This window comes from Panthera pardus, unplaced genomic scaffold (assembly GCF_024362965.1).
Source record: "Panthera pardus isolate Hobbes unplaced genomic scaffold, ASM2436296v1 HiC_scaffold_25, whole genome shotgun sequence".
NCBI lineage: Eukaryota > Metazoa > Chordata > Mammalia > Carnivora > Felidae > Panthera > Panthera pardus.
The window spans coordinates 46230534-46244724 of NW_026526821.1; the positions used below are offsets into that span (position 1 = coordinate 46230534).

The following is a 14191-nucleotide window of genomic DNA, read 5'->3' on the forward strand; positions in this document are numbered from 1 at the left end:
CCAGGACTCAGCTATCCCGGGAGCCGGGATAGCTCAGCGGGAGCCGCGGCGAAGTCACCGCCTGGGCCCCTCCCACGACTCAGACGCGTCACAGCTCTGGGACTGGCCCCACCGACCGCAAGGGCTCTGAACCCGGCAGGGCCACCCCCTTCACCTTCCGGCCGGCGGCCGAACCCCGCCCCCAACAACAGGCCAGTTTACGCACCAAGCGGCGCAGCCGTGACGTCACTTCCTGTCGCCGGCGCGCACGTGGGAGGAAGTGCTAGTGCCCGCGGTTGCCGCTGCTGCTTGTGTCTCTGGTTACGTTCGTCCGCGGGTCGGGCGGCCGCCTCCGAGCTGGGCAGCTGCTATGGGAGTCCCGGCTTTCTTTCGCTGGCTCAGCCGCAAGTACCCGTCCATCATTGTCAACTGCGTGGAAGAAAAGGTGAGGAGGCTCCTGACGGCCACCCCGCTAAAGCCTGGCGCTCCGGCACGTCTAGGCCGCGGCCCTTGGCGCCCGCCGCCTGCCCCTGGGTCACGGTGCTCGGTCCCGCGCGGCTCTTTCAGCCCTGCGGACTGCGGTGGCCCGACACGCGGTTGGGCGCCGGCACCCAGAATCTGGACCCGGGCCAGCGGGAGGGGCGGGGCGAGGGCCGAGAGGGATACGAACTCGCCGGAGGGCTGTTACTCCCTCGCCCGCTTTCTCCCCCCGGACCGGAAGGCCCCGCCCATGGCTTTGTTTCCTCCGGCACCGCGCGTTGTCGTTTCTGGAGAGACTCAAAGTTTTTTAGGCCACTTCTGGCGAGTCCGTTGAGTTAGCTGGTTAGGGCTGCACGGATGCTGATCCCGGCCTTTAACAGCCTTGTAAAGTAATCCCCGGCGGCGGATTTTTGTTTACTGTTCGTGACAGAAAGGTTTTCTCCTAGTGTGAGAGGCTATTTGTTGCTGTTTAACCCTACGTCGAAAGCAGCACCTTAGAAACGTCTAGGACAAGATAGAAGTCTGATAAGTGCCCCCTTCTCTAGGCAGTATGCTTGTAAAAATTTTCGGAATTCCTGAGTGCACTCGAACAATACACTTTTTGTTGTTACTTTGTTAATATACATGTAGACTTGTGCTCATTCTTTAGTTTTGTGTTTACTGTTTCCGTGTTTCCAGTCCAAGTTTGGTTTTGTACTCTGAATTAGAATTTCTGGATTGGGAAGATTCAGGGACACATCATGCTTCTCACCCCTTCGTTTTTGAAGGAAGTACGCATCCGTCACTGTGAAAACATTTCTTTTGCTAAAGCTGTTGAGGTCTTGATTTTTGCTGATTTTCTATCCAAGGAGGAATCGAAAGCTTTGTTTTGATGATATTCCTTGTGTTTTTGTCAGAGAAACTGTTAAACCGAATGCTCATTTCCTTTGTTTTTAAAACTTTCATCAAGCTTTACTAACTTGGATCTTACTCCGTTTCTACTCTGCAGTGATAACCACTTTTAAGTGTTTTCGTTCTAAGTATCATGTTTATACCTGATTTGTTTTGGATCTAGCTGTGGAATTCCAGCTGTGATAGATGAGGGTTTAGGCGCTCATGCAGCACCCCCCCCCCCCGCCCCCACCCTTCTAATATTAGTACGTCACCATGTTTCTTCTATGGGTAAACTTGATAGCTTTAATATGCCTTTTTTTTTTTATTGGCTCTCCTATATAAAGTATACCTTGAGTTTTCATCATCTAAGCTTAAGTATTAGCTTTTCTACCCCTGCTGCCCTTATTCTTTACCCCAAGCCTGTCAGCTACATTTTTCCCTTATTGGCATCCAAAATTAAATTGTCAGGGCATTGGCTATACTGGTTTGTTTTAAAAGCTGAAAAAATCAAAAAGTGTTGTCGATTATTGTCACGATGCTGATTTAGGTTATGTGCTACTTTTGTCTTAGTGTTGCTAAGTTGCTTCTCTCTTTTCCTGTTTATACGGTTCCTCATCCAAACTGCCGGTTGTCTCAGGTATTCTATCAAGTCCTCTTCTTGGAGACTGCTTTTTGAGGTCTTTTATTTCTGTGCTGTCACACCTGGTTATTTATTTAGGCTTGCTGGAAAACTGCTTCTTGAGGTTTTTAAAAATTCCTTTCTTCTGTTGGACGTAGTTTTCTGGTCATCATCTTTGTTGGCTTAAATCCTTCCTTGGTTTTTATTTTTAGTTGAATTCTTAAGAAATGTTATGTGAGATGTGAGTTTTCTGAGTCCATTCTATCCTTGTACACATCATTAGCTAAGCATAGTTTGAGTTTGAAAATTTGTTTCCCTCAAAACTTTGAAAGCATTGTTCTTTTGACTTCTGTCATTCATTGTTGTTGATGAGAAATTCGATGTTAATGTGATTTACTTATTTAACCAATACTTATGTAGTGTTTTACATGTACTAAGTGCTGTTCAAGGCACTATACAGAGAAGTTTATTAAATCCTCATAATAACCATATGACTGCTACTGCTTATTATTATTACTTACTACCGGTGAGAAAACTGAAGCACAGAGCACTCAAGGTCACTTGGCTAATGGGTGTTTAAAGCCAGTGTCAACTGGGAAAGACCACGTTCTTTATTTCTATGTTCTGCTTTTATTCTTTTGTAGTTGATCTATTTTTCCTTCTGGATTTTTAAAAAATCTTTATCTTTGGTAGTGTAAGCTTTCATGATTATGTACAGGTTTTTTTAAAAAAATTAAATTCATTTTGAGCAGTACTTGGTTGACTTTGAGTCTGGACACTTGTGTTCTTCAGTTCTAGAGAATGCTCTTTGATTTTTTTTTTTCTTGGCCTTTTCCTCAGCCCTCTGAATTCTGGATACTGGTCCTCCGATTGATTTTTCTTTTCTCTCTGTTCTCCACTTCCCCTCTCCCTTTTGCAGCTTTATTGAGGTGTAATTGACCTACGGCAAACTGTGCATATTTAAAGTATACAGTTTAATAGATTGACAAATGTGTATGTCTATGAAACCATCACCACAAGTAAACATAACTTTAAGACATTCCATCTGCCCCTTTGTTTTTTCTCCTTAAAACCCCTCCCTGTTGCCAATCTTTTTTTTTAATTTTTTTTAAAACATTCATTTTTGAGAGTGAGAGAGACAGCACAAGTGGGGAAGAGGCCAAGAGAGAGGGAGGCACAGAATCTGAAGCAGGCCCCAGGCTCTGAACTGTCAGCACAGAGCCCAACGCAGGGCTCAAACTCACGGACCTGGAGATCATGACCTGAGCTACAGTAAGATGCTTAACAGCCTGAGCCACCCAGGCGCCCCTGCCTTGTGAATCTTTAATCAACCCTGGTGTCTCTAAGTTTTCCTTTTCTACAATTGTATATCATTGCTTTGATACATTGTTTCTTCTCATGCAGGTATGGAGTGCCTGCTACCTTACATACCACAAATATTGAGATACTGTTTTTCATTTTCATTCAGTAACATTCTAATAGACTCTTTGGCTTCTTTGGCCCATTAGTTATTTATAACAGTGTTACTTAGTTTTCAAATATTGGGGATTTCCAGACATTTTTTTCTGTTCTTGATTTCTAATTTAGTTCGCTGTCAGAGAACATACTTCGCATAATTTTAGTCCTTTTAAAGTTTATTTGCTTTGTTTTATGGCCCACAGTCTGGTCTTGGTAAATGTCATTTTGCCTTAAAAGAGATACAGGTTCTGCTGTTGTTGAATGGAGTGTTCTATAAATGTTATCATGCTGGTTGATGGGACATGGAAGACTTGAATAACATTTACTGATTTTGTCCTTTCAGTTACTTGATAGGAGCATGGAAATCTCCTGGTATATATAATTATTTGGATTTGTCTGTTCTTGTTTCAGTTCTGTTGGTTTTTGCTCCTTGCATTTTGTAGCTTTTTTATAAGGTGCATAAATGCTTAACATTGTTATGTATTCAATGAATATGCTCTTTTATCATCATAAAATTATCTTTTTTATCCCTGGTAATATTCTTTGCTCTGAAATCTTTGTTCAATATTAAGATAGCCAGATCTTCAGACTAGGGTAGCATGGTCTATTTCCACTCTTTTTTAGTCTCTTTGTGTCTTTATATTTAAAGTGTTTGTGTTTATAGGCAACATACAGTTGGGTCATGTTTTTTAATGCAATTTGATGATATCTGCCCCTTTTTTATTGTGGCAAAATACACGTAACATAAAACTTGCCATTTTAACCATTTTTAAGTGTAGAATTCAGTAGCATTAAGTATATTCACAATATTATGAAAGTATTGTCATTATTAATTTCTATAACTTTTGCATCATCCCAAACAGAAACTCTGTACCCATTAAACGATAATTCTCTGTACTTCCTCCTCCCCTACTTCCTGTCTTAAGAATTTGCCTACTTTACGTACCTAATGTAAGTGGAATCATACACTTTTCATTTTGTGTCTGGTTATCACTTAGCATAGTGTTTTCAAGATTTACACATGTTTGCATGTATCAGAATTTCGTTCCTTTTTCAGGCTAATACCCATTGTATGTATATATCACATTTTGTTTGGACGCTTGGGTTATTTTTACCTTTTAACTACTGTGAATAATGCTGCTGTGAACATTGGTGTACAATGATCTGTATACATATCAGAGCTTAGGGTAGATGTCCATAAGTGGTCCCTACTGTCAGTTCTTTGGGGTGTATACTTATGAGTGGAATTGCTGGATCTTTTGGTAATTCCTTTTACCTTTTGAGGAACTGCTTTTTCTAGTCTCTACCTTGTAAGCGAGGCACTTAGGATATTTACGTGTATGGTTAGATTTAAATTTGTCATGTTTTCTGACTCATCTGGTCCTTGTTTCCATCTTCCAATTCCTCTGCTTCTTTTGGATTGAGTATTTTTTATGATTTCATTTTTTCTCTTCTTTTGACTTTTTAACTACTCTTTATTCATTCAGCCATCAGTTTCTTCACTTTGCATCCTTGGCTTATACAGTCCTCTGTTCATTAGATTTCTCATCTTGAAAAAGTGCCTTAAACTCTCCTAAAGTCTAAAGAATTAGTGCTTCTTGCATTCCACTGCACTGCTCCCTGCAGTCTGGTCATTTCTGTGTGAGAGCTGAAACCAGGCAGAGTGTTGCCTTGTTTGACCTCAGTTGGGAATGTGCATGTTGGTGGACTCAGATTTTTTACCGCTCTGCTAATGTTTGTGAATGAATGTGGGAGTGCTGCAAATACTGATTTGGGGGTTACCAAAAAATGTTTAGTAAGGAGGTGAACTTGCAAATACGAAATTCATGAATAATGAAGATCAGTGGTATGTATATCACACAGGGTGGTTGTGTGAATTAAATCACTTTAATATAAGTGCTTCAAACATTGCTTTGTACAGAAACACTTGATATTTCAAAATTTTATTGCTAAATTAAGTTTCAGGAGTTTGTATGCCCAGGTAAAAGTGGGGATATTTTTGTGTCTAACTCTTGTGTAGTGTAAAATTGTGCTCTGTTTTCACATAGTGAAATCCAGGTTTCCTACCCTGCTTTTTTTCTCTTCTGTATGATTGAGTGAATACTTTTTTTTATGACAGGCACTACTTTAAGGGCAGGAAGGACAATAATTAAGGAGGCTATTAGTCCCTGACTCTGCATTCACTTTTCATCAGTGTAATATTTTGGGGGGAGATGACTACGTTTTTAGGCAGCTTTATTTAGATATGATTCACATACCATACAATTCACCCATTTAAAATTTAGAATTCGGTGCGTTTTTTGTATATATTCACGGATGTGGGCAACCGTCGCCACAGTGTTAGAACATTTTCATCACTTCAGAAAGAAACCTGTACCCTATAGCTACCAACCCACTATTCCCTGCCCCTACTACTCCTATCCCTAAGCAACCACTAAGCTATTTTCTGTCTCTAGATTTCTCTACTGTGCCTTTCATGTGAATGGAATCATACAGTATGTGTTTTTTCTGGCTGACTTCTTTCATTTACTAGGTTTTCAAGGTACATCCATGTTGTATCATGTATCAGTACTTCATTCTTTTTTATGAGTAAATAATGCTTCATTGTGTGGATATATACATATACCACATTTTATTTATCCATTTGTGTGTTGATGGACATTTGGTTTGTTTCCACCTTTTGACTTTTGTGACTAATGTGCTACGTTTGTGTACAGGTTTCTGTGTGGACATGTTTTCACAGGTATATACTTAGAATTCCTGGGCTACGTGGTAACTCTGTGTTTGGTTATTTGAGGAACTGCCAGACTATTTTCCAAAGTGGCTGCAACATTTTAATTACCACCAGCAGTGTTTCAGGGTTCTAGTTTCTCCACATTGTGGCTAACATTTCTTATCTGACTTTTTTATTTTGGCCATTCTAGTGGGTATGAAGTGGTATTTCACTGTAGTTTTGATTTGTGTTTCCATTAGGACTGAATGATACTGAGCATCTTTTCATGTGCATGTTGGCCATTTGTATATCTTCTTTGGAGAAAAGTCTATTCCTGTTCTTTGCCTGTTTTTAAATTGGGTTGTCTTTTGACTGAATTATAAGAGTTTTTAGAATACATGTTCTGAACACAAGCCCCTTAATAGATATATGACTTGCAAATCTTTTTCCCCATTTTGGATTGTCTTTCCACTCTCTTGACAGTACACTTTGAAGCATGAAATTGTTAATTTTGATGAAGTCTAGTTGCTTGCACTTTTGGTGTCATATCAAAGAATCCATTGCCAAATCCAAGGTCATGAAGATTTATGTCTGTGTTTTCTCCTGAGAGTTTTATAGTTTTAAGTTTTAGCTCTTAAATTTAGGTGTATCATCCATTTTGAGTAAACTTTTGCATGGGTCTAACTTCATTCTTTTGCATGAATAAACTATCCAATAGTTACAGCACCATTTGTTGAGAACTATTCTTTCCTAATTGAATGGTCTTGACACCCTTTTTAAAAATCAGTTGACCATAAGTGTATGGGTTTATTTCTGGTCTTTCATTTCTATTCTGTTGATCTCTATGTTTATCCTTGTACCAGTACCATGCTGTCTTTGTTACCGTTGCTTTGTAGTAAATTTTAAAATCAGGAAGTACAAGTCCTCCAATGTATTCTTTTTGAGGATTATTTTGTATATTCTGGCTTCCTTGTAATTCCATATGAATTTTAGAATCCACATCAGAGTACAGACTTTATATTTCTTTGGTTAATTTTAGTTCTAGCTTTTGGATACTGTTATGAATAGAATTGTGTTCTTATTTCTGAGTTCATTACAAGTGTGCAGAAAGTATTTTTTTTAATATCATATCCTGTAACCTTGCTGAAGTCATATATTCTAATAGTTTTTTAGCAAAGTCCTTAGGATTTCCTATATACAAGGTCACATCATGCAAACAGATAGTTTTATTTCCTCCTTTCCAATATAGGTGCTCTTTTTATTTTTCTTGCTTAATTGCCCTGAGTGAAACCTCCATGACAATTTAGAATACAAATGACAAAGGACATCCTTGCCTTGTTCTTGACCTTAAAGGGAAACCAACTACTTCATCACCATTTAATATGTTAACAGCTTTTTTATAGATGCCCTTTATAGAAGGAACTTACTTTCTATTACTTTCTACTTACTTTCTAGTTTGTTGAGTGGTCATTTGGTTTTTGTTTTTATCACGAAAGGGTATTGGATTTTCTCAAATGCTTATTCTGTATGTAATGAGATGGTCATGTTATTTTTGTCTTTCATTCCACTCTTGTGACGTATTGCTTTAATTGATTTTTTGATGTTAAACCAACTTTGCATTGCTAGGATAAATCCCATTTGGTAATGGTGTGTAATTATTTTTATGTATTGCTAGATTCAGTTTGCTGATATTTTGTTGACTTTTACATCGTAAGAGATACTAGTCTCTTACAAAACCAGTAGTTTTGTTTTCTTGTGGTGTCTTTGTCTAGTTTTGGTATCAGGATAACATTGGCCTCATAAAATGTGTTGGAAAGTGATTCTTCCTTTTTTGTTTTTTGGAAGAATTCGTGAAGAATTAGGGTTAATTCTTTGAATGTTTGGTAGGATTCGGTGAAGAAACCATCCAGACTTGGACTTTTCTTTGTGGGTATATTTTTATTACTGTTTTTACCTCATATTGTAGGTTTATTGAGATTATTTCTTGTGTCATTTTTGTAGTTTTTCTGTTAACTTGTGCATCTCATCTAAGTTATTTAATTTGTTGGTGTACCATTTATGATAGTTTTTGTTTCTGTAAAGTTGTCAGTAATGTCCTCTTTTGTTTCTGATTCTAGTAATTTGAATCTCTTTTTCTAGGTCAAACTGGTTAAACATTTGTCAATTTTGTTGATCTTTTGAAAAAAACAACTTTGGTCTCATAGATTTTTTTTTTCTCTTTATTTTGTGTTTTATTAATGTCTGCTATAATGTAATTTTTTCTGGCTGTCTTTGGGTTTAATTTGCAATTGTTTTTCTAGTCTCTTATGGTGGAAGTTTAGGTTATGGATTTGAGGTCTGTCTTAATATAGACATTTACGGCTATAAATTTTCCTCTGAACACTGCTTTGGCTCTATAGCATAAGTTTTGGTATGTTGTATCTTCATTTTCATTCATCTCAAATTATCTTCTGATTTCTCTTTTAATTTCTTCAACCCATTGGTTGTTCACGAGTGTGTTGTGTAATTTCCACGTTTATGAATTTGCCAAGTTTTCCTCTGTTATTTTCATTTCATTGTGGTTGGAGAACATATTTTGAATTATCTCTCAAAAAAAATTTTTTAAAAAGCTTCATGTATTTAAAAAGTATTTTTTACAATAGCTTTTTATTTTGTTTTATTTTATTCTATTCTATTTATTTTTTAAGTAGGCTTTACGCTTAATGTGGAACCCAACGTGGGGCTTGAACTCAGGATCCTGATATCAGGGCCTGACTTGGGATCAGTAGTCAGATGCTTAACTGACTGAGCCATCCAGGCGCCCCTCTTTTATTTTTTAATGGAAGTATAGGTAACATACAGTGTTGTATTAGTTTCGTGTGTACAGTGTGATTCAACAATTGTATACATTACTCAGTGCTCATTAGGATAAGAGCATTCTTAACCCCCTTTATATGTTTTACTCATCCCCTCATCCACCTCTCTCTGGCAACCACCAGTTTGTTCCTGTATTTGAGTGGGGTTTTTTTTTGTCTTTTTGTCTTTGTTCATTTGTTTCTTAAATTCCACAAATGAGTGAAATCCCGTGGTATTTGTCTTGCACTGTCTGACTCATTTCACTTGGCATTTTACCCTCTAGGTCCATCATGTTGTTACAAATGGCAAGATCTCGTTTTTTTTTAATGGCCAGGTAATATCTCATTGTGTATGTATACCACAACTTCTTTATCCATTCATCTATGGATGGACAGTCAGTTCACTTCCATACTTGGCTGTTGTAAATAATGCTGCAGTAAATGTAGGGGTACATATATCTTTTTGAATTAGTGTTTCTGTTTTCTTTGGTAAATACCCACTAGTGGAATTAATTGGATCATATGGTAATTCTGTTTTTAATTTTTTGAGGCACCTCCATACTGTTTTCCACAGTGGCTATACCAATTTGCATTCTCACTAAGAGTACACAAGGTTCCTTTTTCTCCACATCCTCGCCAGCACTTGTTTATCTCTTGTGTTGTTGGTTTTAGTCATTCTGACTGGTATGAAATGATATCTCATTGTGATTTTGATTTGCATTTCTCTGATAATTAGTGGTGTCGAGCATCTTTTCACGTGTCTGTTGGCCATTTGTATTCTTTCTTTGGAAAATGTCTATTCAGGTCTTCTGCCTATTTTTAAATTGGACTATTTGGGTTTTTTTGGTGCTGAGTTGCATAAGTTCTTCATATATTTTGGATATTAATCCCTTATAGGATGTATCACTTGTAAATGTCTTCTATAAAGTAGGTTGCCTTTTTGTTTTGTTGATGGTTTGCTTCACTGTGCAGACACTTCGGTATAGTCTCAGTAGTTTTTCGTTTTTAAATGTTTATTATTTATTTATTTTGAGAAAGAGATAGTGAGCAGGGGAGGTGCAGAGGAGAGGGATTCATTCATTGGTCTGTTCTATTGATTTTTTAGTCTTTATTTCACTTATTCCAGCTGTAATCTTTATTCCTTTCTTGCATTGGGTTTGGAAAGCTTCATGTATTTTGATGCTCTGTTATTAGTTGCACACTTTTTTTTTTTTTTTTAAATTTTTATTAGTTTGAAAGAGAGCATGTGCAGAGTGTGTGCAAGTGGGGGAGAGGCAAAGAGAGAAGGAGAGAGAATCCCAAGCAGGTCCATGCTGTCATTGCTCCACGAGAGACTTGATCTCACAAACCAGGAGATCATGATCTGAGCCAAAATCTAGAGTTGGGCACTTAACCCACTGACCCACTCAGGCACCCCTATGCATGTATGTTTTTAATTATTACATTTTCTTGATGGATTGACCATCTTACCACCATAAAATATCACTATTTCTGGTAACTTCTTTTGTTTTAAAGTTTGTCTGATAACTAGTATAACAACCATTCTAGTTTTCTTGTGGTTGCTGTTGCATGGTATCTTTCCCCATCCATTGACTTTCACTTTTTCACAAACTGAGATCATGAACTGAGCTGAAACCAAGAGTCAGATGCTTAACCATCTGAGCCATCCAGGCAATGCCCAGCCACCCCCAACCCCTGCCCAGTAGTTTAATTTTGCTTTTGTTGCCCTTTTACTGAGGAGACATATCTAAAAAACTGTTTTTTGCAACCAATGTCAAAGAATTACTGCCAGTGTTTTCTTCCAGGAGTTTTATGGTTTCAGATCTCACATTTAGGTCCTTAATCGATTTTGAGTTTATTTTAGTGTGAGGTGTAAGAAAGTGGTCCAATTTCATTTTTTGCATGTAGCTGCCAGTTTTCCTAACACCATTTGTTGAAGAGACTGTCTTTTCTCAATTGTATATTCTTGCCTTCTTTGTCATATATTAATTGACTGTATATGCATAGGTTTATTTCTGGACTCTCTTCTGTTCCACTGATTTATATGTCTTTTTGTGACAGTACCATATTGTTTTGATTACTATCACTTTGTAAGTATATCTTGAAATCTGGGATTGTGATACCTGAAGCTTTCTTAGTCTATCTTAAAATTGCTTTGGCTATTTGGGATCTTCTGTGATTCCTATCTAGCTCTGTAAAAAATGTTGGCATTTTGACAGGGATTGCATTAAATCTGTAGATTGCTTTGGATGGTGTGGACATTTTAACATTATTGGCATACTCCTCTCAAGTTCTACAAACATATTTATGATAGCTATTTTAAAATCTTTTCTGTTAAATGTGACATGTGGACACTTTCACAGGCAGTTTTTGCTGCCTGCCTTTTTCCTGGCGTATGGCTCATACTTGGTCTATTTTTCTACATGCCTAGTAATTTTTTGCTGCAAACAGGACATTTTAGATAATATAGCACTTTCTAGGTACTGGTGCCTCCTCCCTTCCCCATTCCAGGGCTTGTGTGTTCCTTGTGTATTTACTAGCTAGCTTATTGTAGTGAGCTATGTTTCTTTCTCATGGCATTATGCATCTAATATTGCTCCTTGGGGAGGTGCAGTTTGGGGCACGCCCATAACCACCCTGAGCTGACCGTGGTACAGGTAGGGCTCTCTCCCATCTATCTGATCACACCCAACAGTTAAACTTTACTAATTATGGCCCATTACTCTGTCAGTTTCAGCAGTGCCCTGGGTCATAAATTTCTCTACAAACTAATGCAGTCACACTGGATCCTTCCAGGGATTAGTTTTTGAGATTAAATTGGGTATTTGTCTCAGTCATCTTATTCCCTGGTTCTCTCCTGCAAACTAGCTGGTTTAGGAAATCTAACTAGTGGAGTCTAAAACTCAGTTCTGTAGTGTGGTATTTGACTTCAATAGTGGGAACTTTCAATACAGGGGAATCTAAGGCGTAATTCACGATTTTTCTGATGTTGCTGTTAAATGCTATGCAGGCTTAAACAAAAATACATCTACTTAACTATGACTAACAGTAGTGGTTTCTGCCTCACATTTGAGGAGCCAGAAAGCCTTGTAAGGTTGGTATGAAATTTTTTTTGACGGGTTTACATTAAAGCTTATGGAATGTATTTTTATACGGACTCACTATTTGTGTATTTGTATCATCTTTACTTTTTAAAGTATATTTATCTTGATTCCTTGACATTTTTATCAAATATAGGATAATTTATCAACTGCCTGTTTAGAATGTATATACTCCTTTCTCCATGAAGTGGAGGAGGAGTGGGCATCCTGCTAGGCACAACTGCCTAGACTGCCAGCCCTCTGGGTGGGTGTGCCCCTTGTTCCTCCAGGGACCCACTGATCAGCCAGGGTACTGCATTGCCCTTCCTCTCAAGCACCCATCTTGCCTGGTCCTTGTGGAGCCTGAGTGTAAACGAGGGGGTAGTGAAGGGTCTGAGTGAGCCTCCCAGCTGTTACTGCTGCTGGTGCTGATGGATCATCTAGAGGCTGTCCCTTGAGCTCCCCTCTGGGCTTGGAGCCCCTTGTGTTCTCCCACTTCTTGGCAAGAGCTCCTCCCTGCATTTTTCAGACTGTCAACCCTGAACAATACCAATAATTAGTCTGTTTTATACCTTTCTATAAATGGTACTATATATATATTCTTCTGCAGCTTGGTGTTTTTGGTTTTGTTTTTTGTTTGTTTTTGGCCCAGCAATATACTTGTGACCATCCTGCCCTATTTTTTGAATCTCACTTGTGTCTGGCATTTAGTATATGGACATCCACATAATCCATTCTGTGGGCTCTTTTTTCCCCCTAATTAAGTTGACCTTTCATTTTTATTTCTTTTTTTTTAAATAGTTTCGAGATGTAATTTATATACCATAAAGTTTACCTATTTAAAGTGTACAGTTCAGTGGTTTGGTTTATATACAGAATTGTGTAACAGTCAACATTATCTATTTTAGAACATTTGTATCACTCTCCAAAGAAATGCTGTCCCCATTTGCATTCATTTCCTATCTCCCTCAACCTTGCCCCACCCTCAGATTGAAACTCCTCTATTTCTGTCTCTATAGATTTATCTATTCTGGATTTTTCATATAAATGGAATCTTCTGTGGTCTTTTGTGACTGACTGACTTCCACTTAGCAGAATGTTTTTGAGGTTCATCCATGATGTAGCATGTACATGATGGGCTTTTAAGTTCACGGTTTTTTGATGTTATTACAAATGATGTTTTATGTGTGTTACGGAACTTTTTTAAAAAATGATTTTATTAACAGTGATTTCATATGATCTCATTTTTATCATTTGCTGAAACTGTTAGAAAAAAAACAAAGGTAGTATTAATTACAAAGATACAATTGAGTGCCTCCAGGAGTGAGTAAGATGTAGTGCTTATTTTTTTAAGAACTCACAGTGTAGTTGAGTTAGAATGACTAATTGTAAAACCATGGAAGTGCTACAAGTGAATAAGCAAAATTCTGAGGAAATACAGAAGGAGGAGCAGTTTTCTGAGAGATCTGTCCAAAGAGTTATAAAGTAAGTGACATTCGATCGCAGTCTAGACCGTGGAAAATTAATAAGGTTTCAGGAAGTGGGTGTTGGTATGGAGGCAGAAGGAGAAGCAGTGTGCAGAGGCACTGAGGGATGCATGAGGGTTTTCCAGGAACTTAGAAGAGATAGGGTTGGTCTGAATGGTACTTTGGTAGGACAGAAAGCTAATAAGAGTCCAGGCTCATTGGTCTGTACTTGGGAATCATTGAAAACCTCAGGCAAGATGAAGATGCAGCCACATTCGTACTTTAGAATGAAAACTCTGACCGCTTGTGGGGTTGCCTGGAGACAGGAGAGTCTAAGGGTGAAGCAGTCCATATGAAGGCCATTCAGATCTTTGAGGTGAGTGATGCAGTGACAGCCATGGCAGTGGGGCTGAGAGGAAATGAAGTGGAGAGGCATCTTTTGGGTTAAATTGACAGGACTTTCTGATAATGGGTGGGAAGGGAAAAGAATTCTAAGATGACTCCCAGGGTTTCTCACTTGGACACTTGAATGATTTGAGAGTTTGATAGCTGCCCACTTTCCACAGACAAAATATCTGCTTCAATTTGCTTTAAGGAGTAAAATAACATCTTACAATGTAAAGATGACTTAAAGTGTTTTGTTTCCAATTCAGAGGTGAAACATGGGTTCATACTGACCCTAGGATGTG

The 14191-nt window shown here is 38.2% G+C and overlaps 1 protein-coding gene across 1 annotated transcript in view; it reads left to right on the forward strand.

Moving 5' to 3' along the window:
- Positions 1-240: 240 nt before the first annotated feature.
- The window catches only part of XRN2 (5'-3' exoribonuclease 2), a 77686-nt gene continuing 63735 nt past the window's right edge, over positions 241-14191 (forward strand). Inside the window, exon 1 of the mRNA XM_019462374.2 lies at positions 241-424. Coding sequence (XP_019317919.1) covers positions 350-424 — 75 coding nt within the window. The 5' untranslated portion in view covers positions 241-349. The remainder of the gene's footprint in view (positions 425-14191) is intronic.